Genomic DNA, 19,687 nt, shown 5'->3' with positions numbered 1-19,687 from the left:
GAACAAGATTTTTTTTGGATTATCAGTGGAATGCTGTTTTGCCCATTGTGTTGGTATTTTATAAAATCACACTTCAGTTTATCAATGTTATGTGAATTTTCAAAAGTTTCTTGTGATCCTCTTCTCTGGTTTTGTTTTGGTGTTTTTTTTCTTATTTCAACATCAACAAATCAGTGCTGCAAAAACAATAGTGGCTTAATTGATCTTAGAGATATTATGTTGGTCTACACTATGTTTAATACTAAACGATTCACTCAAACATCCTATAGTCAAGCCTTGATTAGATTCACATCTAGTTTGGACTGTTGCTGAGAGGGTCAACATGGGAAAGCCCTTTTTTTCCTTTTTTTTTCTTCCTATTATCCACTAGTTTTCATTCATCCATTTCATTTACATCTAGATATAGATACCTAGATGTATACACAGACTATTTAATCATGCTTTGTTTCCTGCCAGAGCCTCTTGGACAAATAAATATTGCTTTCAAAGAGTATCTCATGTATCCGTTTCTCAATTGCACCCATGGTGAATTTAATTGCTATTCCCTCCTGCTGATTTGACTAGGTAATGCAGCTTATGTTATCAGCATACATTACAAAATACCATAATCTGTTTAATAGGCATGGACAATAAAAACAAGTTTACAGTGTTCTACAACAACAGAAATTCTTGTGCTAGAAACAGTAGGTTCTATTTGAAAGACATGTTTCATAAAACTTTGCTTAATTTGGTGGATTCTTCATGAGCTGTAAAAATTTAAACTCATGGCGGGTTTTGTTATTAGGTTATAAAAGCAATTGAAGAAGGGTATCGTTTGCCAGCACCCATGGACTGCCCAGCAGGCCTTCACCAGCTGATGCTAGACTGCTGGCAGAAAGAACGTGCAGAAAGGCCAAAGTTTGAACAGATTGTGGGCATTCTGGATAAAATGATTCGGAATCCAAATAGCTTGAAGACTCCTTTAGGAACCTGTAGTAGGTAAGTTATGGATTAGATTCCTAAATTATAGGATAAAATACTAGACAGCTGTTCATTGTTTCAGCTGTTGTTGACCCATGATTTATTTAATTTCAATTTTTGTTATCCCGCCATTATTATTTGGGATAAGTTCAAGCATTCCATATTCCAGATGCTTTTACAAGGGTAAAATAGGTATTAAATCTAGGTTATATTGATGTATATTGATGTTCCTTATCATAAGCCAAAAGAAAATGACAGCTGTATGTGGCGAGATTCCATTCTGAAAAAAAGATAAATCATTTAGAAATATTTTTTTTTTAGAATTGGACTATCTCACTCCAATTAGCTGTTGATTTGCTTAATTAACTTCATACTGGGTTACCTCAAGATATTTATATGCTGTTGAAAAAATACTTGGTGTAAAATGTGGCCATTTGCCTTCTGGGTAGGATTAGAAGATCAGAATATACTGCTGTTTGAAGGGCAGAAGAATATGTCTACAGAAGCACTATAATTTGAAGGAACAGTAGTAATTTGATTATTGTAACAGAAGTTTGTGGAATTTTATTAAAAATAATTATTTTAATCATGTTAGGTTTGATACACCTATTTGATACTTATTTCATTTTTTCCTCAAAAAAAAGTGATAGAAAGCACCATTGGAAATAATTTTCTGGCTTTGGAGAGTAGAAAAAGAGGTTGAGGTTGTATTAGATCTCAGAATGCGTCATAAATTGTCTTATGTGAAATTATCATGTTTCCCTGAAAATAAGACTCAGTTTATTTATTTATTTATTGCCTCCAAAAGAGGTACCCAGGTCTTATTTTTGGGGCATGTGTTTTCTTTCCCCTGTTTCACCTCACAGCGGTGGCACTGACAGCCCTTTCTAGCCAGCCCACTTCTGCAGTCTCTCACTGCCACTAACGTGCGTCACCTCCAACCTCCATTCATCCTTCAAGAAATGCCTCTGCAGCTGAGAATAGAGCTCTGGATTGATGAACACAGAGCCCCCTAGCCTCCATTTCACCATCAGAGGCCTTCAGGAAAGGTCTCTGCAGCCGAGAACTGAGTTCCGGATTGATGTGCATGGTGCCCCCTCAAGAGCTCTGTTCTCGGCTGCAAAGACCTTTCCTGAAAGCCTCTGATGGTGAAATGGAGGCTGGGGGGTGCCACACACATCAATCCAGAGCTCCATTCTCAGTTGCAGAGGCATTTCCTAAGGCAAAAAGGAGGCTGGGTTCGATTCGCACCAGTGGCAGCAAGAGACCGCAGAAACAGTGGGCTGGCGAGGCAGGTGTTGGGGCATGGGAGGCTTGGCTGCAACAATAAGAGGGTGTGGGGTGTGTGAGGCACTTCCAGCCACCCAGCCCCACCCTAGCTTGAATGTTAGAGTTAGGGCTTATTTTTGGGGTAGGGCTCATATTAGGCCCATTCCCCAAAATCAAGCTAGGGCTTATTTTTAGGGTAGGTCTTATTTTCAGGAAACCACGGATCTGTCCAAAAATCATTGTTTTGCTATAGAGAAGCAGTTCTATGATTGCCACCCCAATTATTTGCTGAAAATGTGTACTTTAGCTTCTGTTATTTGCCCCAGCTCCTGCCCACCTAGCAGTTCAAAAGCATGCAATTGCCAAGTAGATTAATAGTATCACTTCAACGGGAAGATAACAGCCTTTCATCCATCTTTGGCATATAGTCATGCTGGCCACATGACCAGGGAAATTGTCTTTGGACAGCGCTTGCTCCCTCAGCCAAGAAACGGAGATGAGCATCAGGCCTTAAGAGTGGACATGACTGACAGGGAAATCTGTCAGGGAAAAAGACAATTTAGTGACATTTTTTGCTTTCTGAATGGTATTTTTAACTGATGCTTTTTTGCTGTTCATTTATATATGACTTTAGAATGTAACAGTTGAAAATAGTTCAAGGAAGTCACCATATGCTCCCACTGTAAAAATGGTCAACAATATGTTAGGGGGAATAAGAAAAAAAATACAGGTCAGTCGCATAATGCTGTTACATAAATCAGTGGTGCAACTGCAGCTGAAATATTGTGTTCATTTCTCGTTCAGAAATTATATAGTACAACTAGAGAAATCTCAGAAGACAGCAACTAAGATGATGAAGAGGGCAGGAACATCTTCCTTATGAGGAAAGGTTGCAACATTTGAGTCTTTTTCATCTGGAAAGGAAACAAATGAGAGGGTGCTTGTGTTTGAGATGCATTATGCATCATTATTCACAATGTTGGCAAGATGCGGTGGAAAACGAGAAGCTATTTCTAGGATCAAAGGTGAAATTGAATCTTGAAAGAACATCAGGACAGACATTTTTTTTTACACAACACATAATTAAACTTTGAAATCTGTTACCATGAAATTTGGTGCTACCAAATTTGGCTGGCTTCAGAAAAGGATTAGGCCAGTTTTATTTTATTTATAATATTTATAGGCTGCCCATCTTACCTCAAGGTAACTCTGCGCAGCTTGGAAGTCATGGGTATCTTTAGCTATTAGCTAAAGTATCTTTAGCTATTTAGCTATTAGCTATTAGCTTCCAGCAAAGACCATTTGCTGGAAGGCCAGTGAGCATCCTTAGCTTGATCATCCTTCTTTTTTTATAATTATTTATCTCTCCACACCCATTTTCTTTTTCCTTCTTTTGGCTTTTCTTCACAACTCATTTAAGTGGTTAGTGACATCAGTTTGTTTTCCCATTGAAGACATCCATCCTTTACCCAAACAATTCTAAAGAGGCTCCATTTCATATGCTCCAGTTTTTCAGGAACATCCCACCTCAAGTGGATATGAACTATGTCTCTGTATGCCTTGGTATCACACTGTAAACCCTGTAAACCCATGCTTCCTATCTGAGAGCCGCGCTCTGCACACAAGCTTTACGGTGCGGACTCAGAAGCTATTCTAGCCCCTCATCTTTTTTCAAGCCTAACCTCTAGTATGTCTCTACTAGAATGTCTCTAACTTTATTTGTAAACCACCCAGAGTAAATTGGATGGATGGATGGATGGATGGATGGATGGATGGATGGATGGATGGATAGATAGATAGATAGATAGATAGATAGATAGATAGATAGATAGATAGATGGATGGATGCCTCACAAATTATCTTGTGGCTTCCTTACTTCTTCAAGAGAGCAGTCAACTACAGCACCAAGGTCCCAAACCTTTCCAGCTTGGCAACCTGGCCCAGCTCAGGGGGAAAGGGGCAAATGGAGCTTCATGTGAAAGTGGAAGGTGCTTACGCTCACACACGAAGCTCCACTCACATGAATGGAGCTTCACATGTGAGTGCAAGTGCCCTCCACTCATGAATGGAGCTTCGCACATGAGCGCAAGCACCCTCCACTCGTGTGAGTGGAGCTTCACATACACTCTTGCCATCTCTTCACATAAACTTTTGCCATCTCTTCACATACACTCTTGCCATCTCTTCACATAAACTCTTGCCATCTCTTCACATACACTCTTGCCATCTCTCCCTTAGCCCGGTTTCAAACGCTGCAGCCTGGTAGTGGGCTGCAGCCTGGGGGTTGGAGACCCCTGAACTACACTGCCACCCACACATTTTCCTTAGGTCTCTTCTGCTTCACTCTTATCACTCTTCAATTTAACATTAAGGGTTCAAAGCCTTCCAACTGTAAGCAGGGCAAAACATTTCTGAATTGTTGGTTTCATACATCTTAGAACAACCCAAGATTAAGACATAGTGCGGCAGACCATTACATGTATTGTTTTTCTACTTCATGCTTTTCTCTAATTCTGCTGCTTAGTAATGTGTGGGATTGACCACATGACAAAAACCTTTAGCAAAACTTCTGTCCTCCAAAAAGGCAATTAGAGTTAGGTGGTCAGCCCAGAGTCAATTGGAGTCAGGAAGTGTGTAGCTTGAAATAGACAGATAAATAAATCAAATTCACTATCAAGACTCTGACAGTGGAAAACCGGAACCATTTGGATTTCTGGAAATATCTTTATTGCTGGTAAGGTAGTGCAATAGAATGCTGAAAGCCTGTCAAGGCTATTCTCCAATTCACTGTAAACTTAGCATAATTAAACAGTGTTACTTTGAGTCTCTTTCTCACAGTTCTCCCTAACTACCCCTGACTCAGGAATCTTTCCTGTAACAGCCCTGTTCTCTCCTCTAACAGCTATGCACCAGTCTCCACATTCCCAAGGTCTATGAGACATTTCATATCACTAGCCCAACATCATGTTTTATTTAAAAAAAAAACTTTTCTCTCAGCAAACCTACATTGGTGCCTGTTACTGGTGCTATTGAACCAGTGGGGCTTGTGCTGATCAGTCCTGCACTAGACTGAATGCCAGACAAGCAGGAAACAATTAGCATATTTCCATTGGCTTTATTAGCTCGGCTGTAAATCAGCCAACAGATGCTAGGACAGAGCAGTTGTAAATTAGGCAGATAATGATCTGAAGAGGATTTCTCACCTGTAAAGAAGAGCAGGCCTGTTGTAGACTGATAGTTTAGAGCTGCTGATATCCACAATATCTTGTCCAAGGATCATAAATCAAAAACATATCCATCAGGTACAAATCTCCTATCTAGATGTTTTCACAGCCCTCCAGGATGAGGTAGTGCAGGTTATGATGGTTTCTTAGAAGCCACGTACCAAGCAGAACATCACACACACAAAAAGAGAAAATTAATTCCCTGCAGTATGAACTCCATCATGACTTTCTTTTTCTCTTTTCTTCAATAATACACACACACACACACACACACACACACACACTGGATATCTTCTTTTCATTGATGATCATTGATTATTCCTTAATACCTCTCTTGTATTCCTTCTGAAAGTCTCAGCAAGAAAAGGAATCTACCACTAGTGAAAGCAGTTATATTTGTATTTTCTACCTAAATAGAAATCAGAAACATTTATTACCCCTATGACTGTATTAGATTAGATATAGTCACCTATTCTGAATAAAAGTTCCATCTTATATTGAGATGTGTAAAGTTAAGCCCAGTCTTCAAGGAGAACACATAGCATACGATTTCAAATAAAGAAATGTCTTCTTCTTGTTCTTCTTCTTCTTCTTCTTCTTCTTCTTCTTCTTCTTCTTCTTCTTCTTCTTCTTCTTCTTCTTCTTCTTCTTCTTCTTCTTCTTCTTCTTCCTCTTCTTCTTCTTCTTCTTCTCCTCCTCCTCTTCCTCTTCCTCTTCCTCTTACCATTTCAGGTGTTGAGGGATCAAATAAAAATCAATTATATTTATTTTACAAGTATCCTATGTTTTCATTATTTAAAAAAGGAGGTTTTATTTTCTTCTAAATATTGAAACATCTAAAACTTTTAGATGACTTCTATGATTGTAACTCAACGGTAGATTGAAATAAAATCCTTTATTACTGTTGATGACCAGATGTAGCTACAATTTAGTAACAATTTTGCAGGGATGAAAAGGGAGCAGGATAAAGATAACTGAGCAATTTACACAAAAACAAAGAGATAGGAGAGGAAAGGAGAAAACAGCAGGTAAGCGGTGGAGTACCAGACCATTTCTAAAGTATTGATAATCTACTAGAATGTTACACAGCAATATAGGCTTATAGATACTTAACAGTTAAGCATTTATTGCATTTTTGCTTTTTATTATATACATTTTAGATTGATGTATTTATTATATTTCTACTAGTTAACATGAATACTGAATTATGTTTCTTTTTTTTTCTACCTAAAACAATATTTTTCATTCAACCTAGACCAATCAGCCCTCTTCTGGACCAGAACACCCCTGATTTCACAACATTTTGCTCTGTAGGGGAATGGTTGCAAGCAATCAAGATGGAAAGATACAAGGATAATTTTTCTGCTGCAGGTTACAATAACCTTGAGACGGTAGCCAGGATGACTATTGAGTAAGTGAACTGAATGCTTACATTACCTATTTCTGTTTGTCTTTGTTTTCGTTTAATTGGCAGACAAGAAATGCTTGGCCAGATTATATAAAATTTATGTATTAAGAATCCTCAAGATTTAGTCACCCAATTAACACCTTATCCAGCCTTCCTTCTTTTAAGAGAGAAAAAAAGTACCACAGAAAATTCTGGTCCCTTGCTAATATTTGTTTAATTATTATAAAAGAGGGTTTGACTTTGCAGAGTAATAAAAACTATTGTCATTTGGGGAACTTGCTTCTTACTAGTTAAGGACTTCAATATGATTATGGGCAGTATTGACCCAAGGTAGCCCCTTCTGAGCATACACCAGATTTTTATTACCCTTTCTGGTTTTTTTATGCAAACAAGTGCTTCATACTGAAACATTTTCAGCTACTTTACTCTTTGTGTGACCACCACACAAGAAGTAAAGAAGCTGCATTTCAGAGCAACGTGACTTGAGGACATTAAATATCTCAGTGTGCTACTCTGTATGACAGAATGTCAAGGGGGAGGGGTTAAGTCTTAATAAAAGTTGTAAAATGTTAAGATTGTGCTCCTTCTTTCTCTTCCTTTAAAAAAAAGAAAAGCAACAGCTATAGTTAGTATCTAACCTTCACGGCAGGGGTCATGTTATCTCCTTGGAACATATACCCTCGCCAATTAGTGGAAGATAATAGCAGTTTTTAAAATATTATTTTTACTCACCATAATCTATGTCAGAAATGTCAAACTTGCAATGTTGTGACGTCGCGCAACGTATCGGGATTGTTTTGCCATTGCCAGCAATGGGGTGGGCACGGCTTCCGCGTGATGCATCCGGCCTGCGGGCCGGCAGTTTGACACCCCTGGTCTACGTCAACAGAAAGTGCTGAGCATATATACCTGGCTTAAGTGATTACTTCATCATATAACAGGGGACTTCAAACTTGACCCTTTTATGACTTGTGGACTTCAACTCCCAGAATTCCTCAGCCAGGCATGCTGCCTGAGGAATTCTGGGAGTTGAAATCCACAAGTCGTAAAAGGGCCAAGTTTGGTGTCATATATGGTGAAGTAAATCACCTGAACAGCCAGGCATGCCGATAGCGCATTGAATATCATTTGGTTGTATCACTATTGCTGTTTCTTTTTTGTTCCCTTCTACTGAAAGATTACTAATATTGAATTTTCCTCCCTCCCCTAGTGACATAATGAGCTTAGGAATCACATTGGTTGGCCATCAAAAGAAAATCATGAGCAGCATTCAGACTATGAGAGCACAAATGTTACACTTGCATGGCACTGGCATCCAAGTGTGATGAGACATTTCTCCCTTCCAAGGGAGGGGACAGACTTGAGAGAACAGTGCCCGCCTTCAGTCTCCATGAAGCGCTGCTAGAAGACACATGATTTGACAGAGCCTTCATGCAGGTAACAGGAGGCCCCACCAGAAGCACCTACAGACTTGAACTCCTAAGTGCCACCAGAAACTTACTTAAAAAGGGAAAACAGACCTACTAATGGCGGCAACAAAAGAAGTGACAATAAACAAAGTACTACCTGAAACACCTACGAACACCTTGAACTCTCTAACCTCCTTTTTATCTAATGGACTTTTTAAAGTGTACATAAAGGATTTTAAAAGAAAGAATATATTTGTCAGATAAAAATCATGATATTGTTAAAGTCAACAAATATTTTCCTTAAAACTTTCATTTCAAACTTGTTTTAAGAAATCAGTTGTGTTCCTTTTTTTCATATTGATCTTCTTTTAGTGTTGCATTTATATCTTTGGACCTTCTTAGTGCTAAGCATATGACACATTATTACACTGGGGAGTTTTGAAAGATTGTACAAATTTCTACAGCCACAAGAAGTGTAACAGGGAAATGTGTATCAGGCTATAGCTACTGGGCGGGTGAAGCAGGGTTGGCCAGGATTTTTTTTTTCTTTTTCTTTTTTTATTTTATTTTGGCATCTATTTTTGTCTGTTTATTCCACACCACATCGATGTGGTTTGCTAATTGGCAGGAAATCAGGAAAAAAAATCATTGCCAAGAGTTCTGATATTTTTTAAAATAATTTTGTATAACTAAATCACACACTCTTCTTTAAACAGGAAATGAATAAAATGGTGAACCTAGCAATAATGTTCCCTAAAAATGCCTAGGCACTTTTTAAGAAATGGTTTGAAAGATGGTTTTAGTAGGGTGCCTGGGTTAAACAAAGCTTGTACAACTGCAACTTTAAATGGGTTGAAGCCCTTTCATGGAATGATTGATGGTAGGTGCATAAACAGAACAAGTACAAGTCCTATAGTGTTGCTTAGCCTTTTAATCAGAGCACATTGGGTGTTTGTTCTTGCAGGGGATTGGGTGTCTTTTTTATTTTTTTCAACAATGTACATTAGAAGGTCTAGGAGAAATAATAAGCATATGGCTAATATGAGATTAAGATGAATGTAGTCCCTCTTGCAGAAATAAGAATGTGAGGATGCAATCCAGAGACTGCATATAAATTCAGAAGAAATTGCATATTCAGGTGGGTGGATACACTCTGCTTTTATCAGCTGGAGTTTATTTTCTGCCCATACTTCTACCAATCATGCTGTTTGAAACGTGGGTAGGCAGATTGCCTTCCTTGCCATAGACAACCTCATCTGTAGTGGCAAGCAATGACAGGACCCAGTCTGCAGCAATTCACATAATTCTCACCAGTGTTGCCACTAATAATGTACAGGCCAAGTATACATATCTTTCTCTGGTCCATACTTTGAGACAAGCCCAGTTCAGAATGAGGAAGCTATGCACATTGAAATGAATGAGATTTCAAAACATAATCGTGCTCTGAAGCTGGTAGGATCTCACGGTCCCCAAGTCTACCTAACATTCTCTGGATTGCAGTTCTCTTGTGCAAGCTCTATGAAATGAGTGACAGATGGACAACAGATTACAGGGCTTGCACGGGACATGTTCCTGTCAGATGGTGCCTTTGGATTTTCTATTACAGGTGTAGGAATATAAGGCAAGTGGCACTTCAACATTTCATATTGTGTGTGTGTGTGTGTGTGTGTGTGTGTGTGTGTGTTTCAATGAGCTGCTCTAGGCGCATGAATTCAGAACTTCTGACTGAAAGATGATTGTTGAGTGAGAGAACCCTTTTTTTAAAGAAAAAATACCAGTTTTAATTTAATATATGTGTACTTGAGTTGAGTGAAATATGTAATTACCATAAGCAATAACAAAGTGTGTCACAGGACTATATATGAAACAGGTGACTAATGCTGTCAAAAATATGAAAATCGTGAGCTACCCAGCAGTGAATAGCTGTACTTCCAAAGAGAACTGGGATGCTTCTATTGGTTTTCATAGAGAAAGATCCCAGGGATCAGTCATATAAATTAAGACTTGTTTGATAATGTGGGCATCCACAAAAAGAAAAAAAAATGAAAAAAATAACCCTGTAAATGTTCCTTTGTAAAACTTGTACATTTTATTTATACTGTCTTGTTTTGTACACACATTTATGTGCAGTGAGCTCTGAATACATTGAAAATGCACTATATTTTTCTATTTTACTTAACAGAGCATCACAGAAAGGAACATTTTTTTCAGTGCTATATAATGTGTTTTCCCACGTTTAGGACCAAAGATACAAAGAATTCAAATAGATAATTTTCCCCTCCTACCATTTTCTTTTCCTTTTACAGCACTGTACAATGTTTTATTTGTTGTTTTATTTATTTATTTTGTTAGAAAAAATAATTTTGATTATGCTAATTTTTCTTCTTTCACCCTTTGTTAAAGAAATCTGTAAAAAAGATAAACAAAAATATTTGAATTAACATAATCCCATTACATAGACACTTCCATTTGTAATCTTTGTAATAGACTGTAAATATATTTTTGGAAATATAACTGTGAATAAGGGTTATTTGTCATTGTCTGTCTATATAGCAACTGCAGCGTTTGATAGCTTTCTCTAGGTGTCATAATTCCTCATTAGGTATAGGGGAAACTGATAATTTAGTATTAAACTGAGAATAGCTGTTGTGTTTTTTATGCATCCATATGAGCATTTTCTAGATGGTTAAATTGGTTCATTTAAAATATTACTTACATCATTGATTTCAACAGCCTATGCCTAGATACAAGGAAACCTGAAGCACATACAGCAATAAGCTTATATTCATGATCTGTGTTGATTCCACGCAGACCACCTGCAAAGAGGTTTCGTATATGTTGCAAGGGGGAGGAAGAATCTAGATAACAGTTGCATATGGAGAGACTAGAGAGATGGCAACCATCATGCCAGTTATTTGCTTGGGAGCAGGAATGGGGTATATGTGCGGATTCAAAGGTAGCCTTCCATTCTCTCTATGAATCACCAAAAGACAATTTATACCGTTGTTAACAGCTGGACCTATCACAAGTAGCATTTGTACAAGAGAAAATATTCTCATTGGTTTATATTGCTCTGCCCATGGATAGCTAGATCAGGGCCTAAAGCTATAGTTCTAATCTCACTTCATTTGATTACAACGTTCCATTGGCTATAATTGTTTTAGCTTGTCCCATTTGCTTGCAAATTTACACCTCTAATTATCTTCCTATATAGATTCAGTAGCTAATAGTCTTTGTGTTTGTGTGATTGCAAAAAGAAATGAGTGCACTGCAGCTTGGTGAAAATTGTCATGTTTACCCAAAAAGAACAAATATTTTTCTTTACGTTTGACTGTTATGAATGTAACTGTCTTTCCTCTTTCTGATCTAATAAGACTATTTTCAAATGGGAAGGAAATTTTTACCTGCACATTCCTATTTGAATGGGTATTCTAGAACTGATCTGATATAGGACCTATTTCTCGTAGACAATTAGCCATTTGTGGTACAATTAGCATGCTTATCATAATACTCAGGACATGAAATACTTCAACATTAATACCGATATATTAATTTATACATTATTTATAATTAAAACCACAATACAATTTCAGTAATTAAGAGGATAAGGCAGTTTCATAATGCTTGGTTTGCATTTAGTTCTTTCATATTCAATACCAGCTTTGGGAAACAATGGTTTGCATAGGAATTCATGCTTCCTCAGAAACGATATAACACGATACAGTATGTAATATAATTGTATCATTTTTTTCCATCTAATTAGATTATATCCAGTGCACTTTCTATCTGGCCAGGAAAGATATGACAGTATGTGGTGAGGTCACAGACCCAATGAATCACTAGTGTTGAGCAGCTCTGGAAAATAAGATGTGCTTATATCATATTTCTACTGGATATAAGATGATTTAGAATCTGTTCCAGAAGTCTAAAAAATCAAATTATATAAAGTTATGTAGGATGTATACAGAATGCCTTAAAAAGCTAAGACAAAAGACTGCACAACCTTCAGAAGAAAGTTTTTGCAACGCTGGTTTTTTTTGTTTTTTTTTTAAATATTCCAGAAAAGATGAAGCTGCTAAGAGAGGTGTATTCATCTGCATGGAAAAACAGATGAAATACATACAAAAATACATTCAACAGAAAAGTTGATAATGTAAACATAAAATCAAATTTATTACAGACTTAAGGCCACATACAAACAAAATATTGAATAAAAGAAGTATTACATTCTTCCATATCTATGTATATGTGTCTATACAACATGACCATCAGAAAGTATAATGGAACTAAAAATAATTTAAGAACAAAGTTACTAAAATAAATCCAAGTAAGATACTATTATAAGAAGTTCCAAACCTAGTAATGGTGTGCCTTATCGTACAATTGTAGCAGAAAACTGCAACTTGACATTATTTTTGAATCCTTGTCTGAAAGAAGTAACATTAAATAGAAATCTCACTCCCTATCTGGACATTTCTTCAAGACAGGATATCAAAGAATGTCTTGAATCTTTAAATAGGAAGCTGCATATGGCTTAGAGCAGGGCTCCCCAACCTTGGCAACTTTAAGACCTGTGGACTTCAAATCCCAGAATTCCCCAGCCAGCATGGCTGGCTGGGAAATTCTAGGACTTGAAGTCCACATGTCTTAAAGTTGCCAAGGTTGGGGAGCCCTGGCTTAGAGTTTCTAATGAACCCTCACCACGTGGACATCACCAAACGTGCTTAGGAGTATCTTTGAAATGTTCAAGGACTGCCTAGGGCCGTGGTGGCAAACCTATGGCACACGCGCCACAGGTGGCACGCAGAGCCCTCTCTGTTGGGCACGCATGCCGTCGCCCTAGTCCTAGGCCTTCAGCTGGGTTTTATAAAACATTTTCACTTTAGGCCTTCGCCGCCATGTGCAAAAAAAAAGGTTCAATCAATCAATTTCAACTTCTCATGGAAAAGAAAAAGATCTTGCAAAGTTGGAATTGATTGATTGAACTTTTTAGTCCCACCCCAGTCTGCCGTTACCACCACAGCCACGCCCACCCAGTGAGCTATGCCCACCCAATGGGCCACACCCACCCAATGGGACAGGCCCACCCAGCACCCGACAATACATAAGTGGGTTTTGGGTTGCACTTTGGGCACTCGGTCTCTAAAAGGTTTGCCATCACTGGCCTAGGGCAAAGTATGCAATATCTGGCTAAAGTGAAAACCAATTTCAGAATCAGAATAGGTGATAAATAGGAGTTGGAGCAAACCCTTTTAGAAGCAAATGATAACTATTGTGGGATGACACCTTACTTACAGTTGTTTGGAGAACTATATGGTCTGGCATCTCCAAATATTAATGGAGCCAAACCTATAGGAAGCAGGAACTTTAGCCAGAAAGTAAGAAGAGACTATGCTGGAGCATTCAATAAAACTATAAAGTAAATAAATGTTGCAGAACAGGAAAACTAAAAGTTTTGAATTTTTATTTCTAGATCTCTTCCCCTCTATGAAAATATAAGATTGGCATTATTTCTCAATGGAGAACATGCTTATTTGTTGTTTTTAGTCTTGCCTTTGTTCTTAAAAAAAAAGCAATCAGGTCTGGTGCAATCCTTTTTGTTTCTTAAGGTGATCGTCTTCTGTTCGACATATGGAACATGCCTCTATTAATAGTTGACTCTCATTTCGATACCATAAATGTTGCAACTGTGGTTTCATGTGGGAAACACATCGTGGGCGTCATGTGACCAAGAAAGAAGGCAGGCTTAGAACAGCACAGTCAATACCATTCTGAGTTGTTTCACAGTTGCCTCTTCCTTAAGGATGTACTGGATGTGTGCATTAATTTGTGTGTGTGATATTTTTCCTTGAAGCCCCAAACTGCAGCTCAGTTTTTAACTTCTTCTTGTTTCCTTTTCTCCTCAGTGGTGGGATTCAATTATGTGAACAACCAGTTCTCTGTGTGGATGCTGCTTTCGGAAGTCCATTCTGGGCCTGGGCAACAAAAAGCTAGCTACCGGTTCTACCAAAGTGGTGCGAACCAGCTGAATCCCACCACTGTTTCTCCTCCTATACCAAATTTAGTCCTATTCTGTCTGGTTTTCAGAGACTATTATGCCAACTAACAGAGAATTCTAAGCTCCTTTTCCTAATTTCCTTCCAACGAAAATAATAATAAATATGCAACTAGAATAATGAAGCTCCATTCTTTAACATCCCACTCAGCTAAAGGAATGCCTTAGGGCCCACTGGGTTGATATAAAAACATCTCGGCTAGGGGGTGAGGCCCCAGGTAGGGGTTGAGCTCTCTGGGGCCGCCTGAGCTGAGAGCTTGGGCGGCTGAAGGATGAGCCCCCCCGAAGCCTGGGTTGCTCCGAGCTGCGCAGCGCCTCTGCTCTGGGATTCTTGGAGCAGAGCCAGGCGTTAGCAACCACCCCTGCCAAAAGGAAATACTTTTGATTATCAAGATGCAGGCAGAGCGGTACAGGAGGTCAAGTTGAAGTGGACTCTTTATTTTTACTCTCTAGCTCAATGGATTTTATAGCTTTAAAGTGAAAGTGCGTAATAAGTGAAAGTGGGGGAAGATGGCGGCTAAAACTTCTAAAGCTCTTCGGAATGCGGGGTCTTCCCTGGTGCAAGAGACCTCACTGCAAGCTTTGCTTCCTCCTGCATCTCCTCCGGTATTGACGCTTAAGGATTTACAAGACGCTCTTGGAAAGCACGCACAACTGATGTCTGATATGATGGATGAAAAGTTGAAAAAGCTGGAGGAGAAATTGGAGGAGAAAATGGAGAAATTGGAGAAGAAGATGGAAGAGAAGCTGAGAGCAATGAGGGTGGACATCTTGTCTAAGGTTGTATCCGTAGCTGAATGTGTGCTACAGCTGGATATAAAAGTGGAGGATCTCAGTCAAAAGAACTCTATATTAGAAGCAAAGGTATTAGAAAATGAAAATATAAGGGATAAAATGGATGAAGAATTGAGCCTTGTTCAGTATAATCAGATGCAGAATGCTATTAGAATTAGGGGTTTAAAGGAGAATGGTAAAGAAGATTTAAAGCAGCTGATTTCTGAGGCTCTGGAAGGGGTACTGGGCCAGTCAGCATCTGAAATTGAGGGAAATATGGACAAAGTTTTTCGTGTAAATTCATGGATTGCAAGACAGAGGAAGTTACCCAGAGATGTGGTGGTCTATTTTACAAAGAGAGTAATTAGAGATGAAGTCATTCAAGCTGCTTATGATACTAAGTTGGTAGTGGCTGAGCAAGAAGTTTTGGTTTTAAAAGAGATTCCTCCGAAGATCCTAAGGAGAAGGAAAGATTTCGCATTTCTAGTACAGGAACTTAAGAAACGTGATATTAAGTTCAGATGGGAGATTCCAGTTGGGTTGGTGACAACGCACGAAGGTAAAAGACATCGTTTGGTTACTGTGGCTCAGGCACGTGATTTTTATAGTAATGTGTTAAAAGCAACCCCCTATCATTTTTGGAAGTTGCAAAAGGACACGGTGTGGGAAAGTTTCAAGATGTTGCAGACAGACAGACAGAGGACAATGGTGGTGGAGGGGATCAAGCTACAGTCTCATCGGTTGCTGCAGGAGGCCAGAAGATGACGCGTGCCGCCCTAAGAAGAGCGAGACGAGAGCAAGAGCAAGACCAGCGGAAAGTTATGGAATCTTCAAAGTGTGCTTACAATGAAGATGTAGGAGGAGAGCGGTCTAAAGAAGTTTTGGGGGTCATGACAGAGGTGCTCCAAAAGTTTTGGGGCGTTAAGATTGCTGATTAAATTTTTAGATTAGAATGTCAATGGAGTAAAATTATTATAGAGGAGAAAGAAAGTTTTTTTTTTCTTTTTTTTAATACTTTATACAATTTAAGATTGATGTTATTTGCTTGCTAGAAAAGTATATTAGGGTTACGGACTTAAAGTATGTGTTGAACTAAGAGTGGGTATGTAAGCACCTAATTAATAACAAGTTGTCTTAGAGATTGCTTAAAAAATTTTTTTTATATATATACTCTTTTTATTTGAACTTTTATTTGAACTTAAGGATGATTTGGAACTGTGAGACATTTGGCGTGATACACGCAAGAACTATTTTAGATTATAGTTTAGTTTGGTTGGAGATTATTAAGATTAACAGAGATAAGCGCTTTTGGTGCGTAACTGAGAATTTGTTTGGAAATTAGAGAAAGGTGGGAGAATGCAAATAGCAGGTGAAAGTTTTTTTTTTCCCCTTTTTTTTTTTGAAATTAATATGAATAAGGACTGGGATTAAGAAAAATTATTTTGAGTAAAGATCTTTTTTTGTTTTCCTCTTTTTCTTCTCTACTTTATTTGTAATATTAATATTGTTTGTATTCATTTTATATGAGCTAGAGAGAGATAGAATTTATAGTTTATTGTTGATAATATAGGGGTGTTTATGTTTGTTTTTTGATTTTATGCCCTGTATTTAGCTCTGGGAAGTCGGGGGGGGAGGAGGGAGTGGGGGAGAGGGATAGGGGTGGGGGGGGATTAAAGTCAAAATGTATTGTAAAACTTTTTAAATAAAAAAAAACATCTCGGCTAATTCTACTCCTTTGATCAATGGTGCAGCCAGCTTAAGGCTATTTCTACAGCATGCTGCCAAAATTACTATAGGCCCTGTCCCCAAAATATTGCCTAGTCCAGCAATATAGGTAAAAGAAGGAAGGTAAGAAGGACTATGCCATGGTCAAACAGGAATTTTAGAGACCCAACTTGACCTGAATCACCAGAATTTGAAGCTAATTTAAACGTAATATTTTAGGGGAGGGAGCTATAGGCAATGCAAATAGTATAGCTTAAAATGATTTTTTAAAAATAAAATAAAATAAAAGTTAAATTAAAGGGGGGAGATTTAAGAATGAGAAAAGGAGTCCATTTATAATAGGCTAATTCAGCTTAAATAAATGCATGGATTTTTCCATTTCAAAGAAGCAGTGCAAGATTGGAAGATATGGAGAGACCTGGTCCATAGAATCACCAAGAGCTGGACACAACTGAATGGATTACATCATCATCATCATCATCACTTATCCTTTCCAAGAGACTTTTACAACACAGTACAGTTATGATATGTTAAAAACTTTTGAAGAATTGGAAGGGTCCCTTTTGCCACAAGTTTGTCAAAGTGTGAACAGAAAGTGGTAGAGCTGGGAGTTGAATAAAATATTTTATTATTAATCCCCTGGCCAAAATAATTGTAACAGCAGCAGCAGCAGCAGCCACAACAACCAAGCTTAACATACTTGCAAATATAGTAGCTGCTGGGCTTGTAACTGACTTGGTTAAATGTTGTGTGAAAATAGCCTACAGTACATGTAACTGGGAGTCAATAGCTTCTTCAGACAACAATGATGAGGGAGAGAGGGATGAAGGGACGGACGGAGAGAGAGTGTGTGTGTGTGGGTGAGAGAGAGAGAGAGAAGTAAGTTACAAGTTTCCCTTTTGAACATGCAATGAGATTTCTTTGGGGAGAAAATCCACCTTGATGCATGTTTCCGGCTTCACCTTTCATTGTTGATCTAAGTATGACAGCAACAGCTTCTTATGAAGGTGTTTTCAATCCCTGTGGCTCATCCATCCCATCCATGCATATAAGACAAAAAGATTAAAATATGCTAACAAGATCACAAGGTGTTTTTTTTACTGTATTCAAATACAAGCACTCGTCAAATAAAATTAAAATAAAAATATTAAATAAGTGGCAGGTAAACATGTGCGCCTGGGAGGACCATTCAAGAAAATAATGACAACATTCAACTAAACTCTGATTCTAAGACAAACTGAACCAGCATAACATGCAAAGTTAATCTACTAGGTCAGAGGTCCCCAGTCTTTTGGGCACCAGGGACCGGTTCCATGGAGGGTGATTTTTCCACGGACTGGAGGGTGAGTGGTTTTGTGTGCTGCCTATATCTCATGGATGGGGCTTTACTTGTTTGTGCAGACCAGTTGCTGGCATGCTGCGGCCTGGGACTGGTCCACGGATCGGGGGTTGGGGACACCTGTATTAGGTGTACCTGAATCTGAAATCTCAGCAACTTGATGCTTTTGGGGTTTGTGTTTGGGTGTACTAAGTGCAAATAGAGTATCTCTAAGCGTATATGACATGTTTTACCTTATAGCTCATAATAAAAGCCACACAGGAGAGAAAAGCAAGCTACCAATTCCATCCTAGTAGAATGGCTCAACATACACTAGGCCAGCAACAGCCACATCAGGCTTTGATGGTTAGAAATGTGTAGTGAGTTCATGATGCAAATCCCACCCTTATGTTCTTACATTCTGATGTTTGTCAGAAGTATGGAAGTCATAGTATTTGTGACTTCATCTCCCCCATAATATTCCAGACAATGGTGCTGTCAGTCAAGGTAGTCCTTGGCTTACAACCACAATTGAGCCCAAAATTTCTGTTTCTAAGTGAGATAGTTGTCCAGTGAGTTCTGCCCATTTTACAACCTTTCTTTCCACTTTCCTTAATTCAGTAAGTGAATTACTGCAGTTGTTAAACTAGTAACATGGTTGTTAACTGAACTGGCTTCCCCATTGACTGCTTGTCAGAAGGTCACAAAAGGTGATCACATGATTCTGGGACATGATTGCAACCATCATAAATATAAACCAGTTGCCAAGCATTAAATTTGGATGTTGCAATGATCCTGTGAAAACTGATCATAAGTCACTTTTTCGGTGCCATTGTAACTTTGAACAGTCACTAAATGAATGGTTATAAGTTGAGAACTACTTGTAAACTCATGGCTGTTGTATATCTGTAACAGTAAGTTACTCAGTTAACTTTGTCTTAAACTAATATCACAATCCACCTCTGACTCTATATTTAGGTTGAGGTGCTTGATATCCCAAAATTATGAAGGCATAGAACACAATTGCTAATTCTGAATGTGAGAAGAGAAACTACAGATAGAGTATGAGACTATATGTCAAGCTTGAAGCTCACCTTGCTGATACAACAATTATTGTTTCTTAGCTTGCCAACAAACTAGGGGGGATGATGGTGAATTGGAATGCAGGTTACAAAGATAAAGAAGGCAGCTGAGAGAATCAAGGATGATTCACCAGGTGTCTGACCCAACTCAGAGACATTTTCTCATAACAATATAATCACACCTAATTGGGCAATATGACCTGTTCATGGATGAGAGGGGGAATTCTATTCTTTTACTTTAGGGATTTGGGCTGGGTTTTGCTAGAGCTGGTTTTGCTTTCATACATGCCAAAATGATGTATTCAATAAAGTTTTACATTAAGAGATCAGAATGACTCAGAGGTGTTTGCTTGGTTGGGTTCATCAGTTGGAACCTTGACACTATATTCCAGACATCTAAGAAAACATTTTTGTTAGAAGCAGATACCTGACACTCCGCTCTGGCAAGATTACCAAGGGACAA

At 38.3% G+C, this 19,687-nt stretch overlaps 1 protein-coding gene across 1 annotated transcript in view; it reads left to right on the top strand.

The window, feature by feature from the left end:
* Window positions 1-10,538, top strand: part of EPHA7 (EPH receptor A7) — a 178,847-nt gene extending 168,309 nt beyond the window's left edge. The window contains exons 15-17 of the mRNA XM_083348159.1: window positions 785-978; window positions 6,709-6,864; window positions 8,072-10,538. Coding sequence (XP_083204285.1) covers window positions 785-978; window positions 6,709-6,864; window positions 8,072-8,186 — 465 coding nt within the window. The 3' untranslated portion in view covers window positions 8,187-10,538. The remainder of the gene's footprint in view (window positions 1-784; window positions 979-6,708; window positions 6,865-8,071) is intronic.
* The last annotated feature ends 9,149 nt before the right edge of the window (window positions 10,539-19,687 follow it).

Source organism: Vipera ursinii (assembly GCF_947247035.1).
Source record: "Vipera ursinii genome assembly, chromosome: 1".
In the NCBI taxonomy this organism is placed as follows: Eukaryota; Metazoa; Chordata; class Lepidosauria; order Squamata; family Viperidae; genus Vipera; species Vipera ursinii.
Note: the sequence above shows the minus strand (reverse complement) of the source record. Positions and strands in the feature narration are given on the sequence as shown.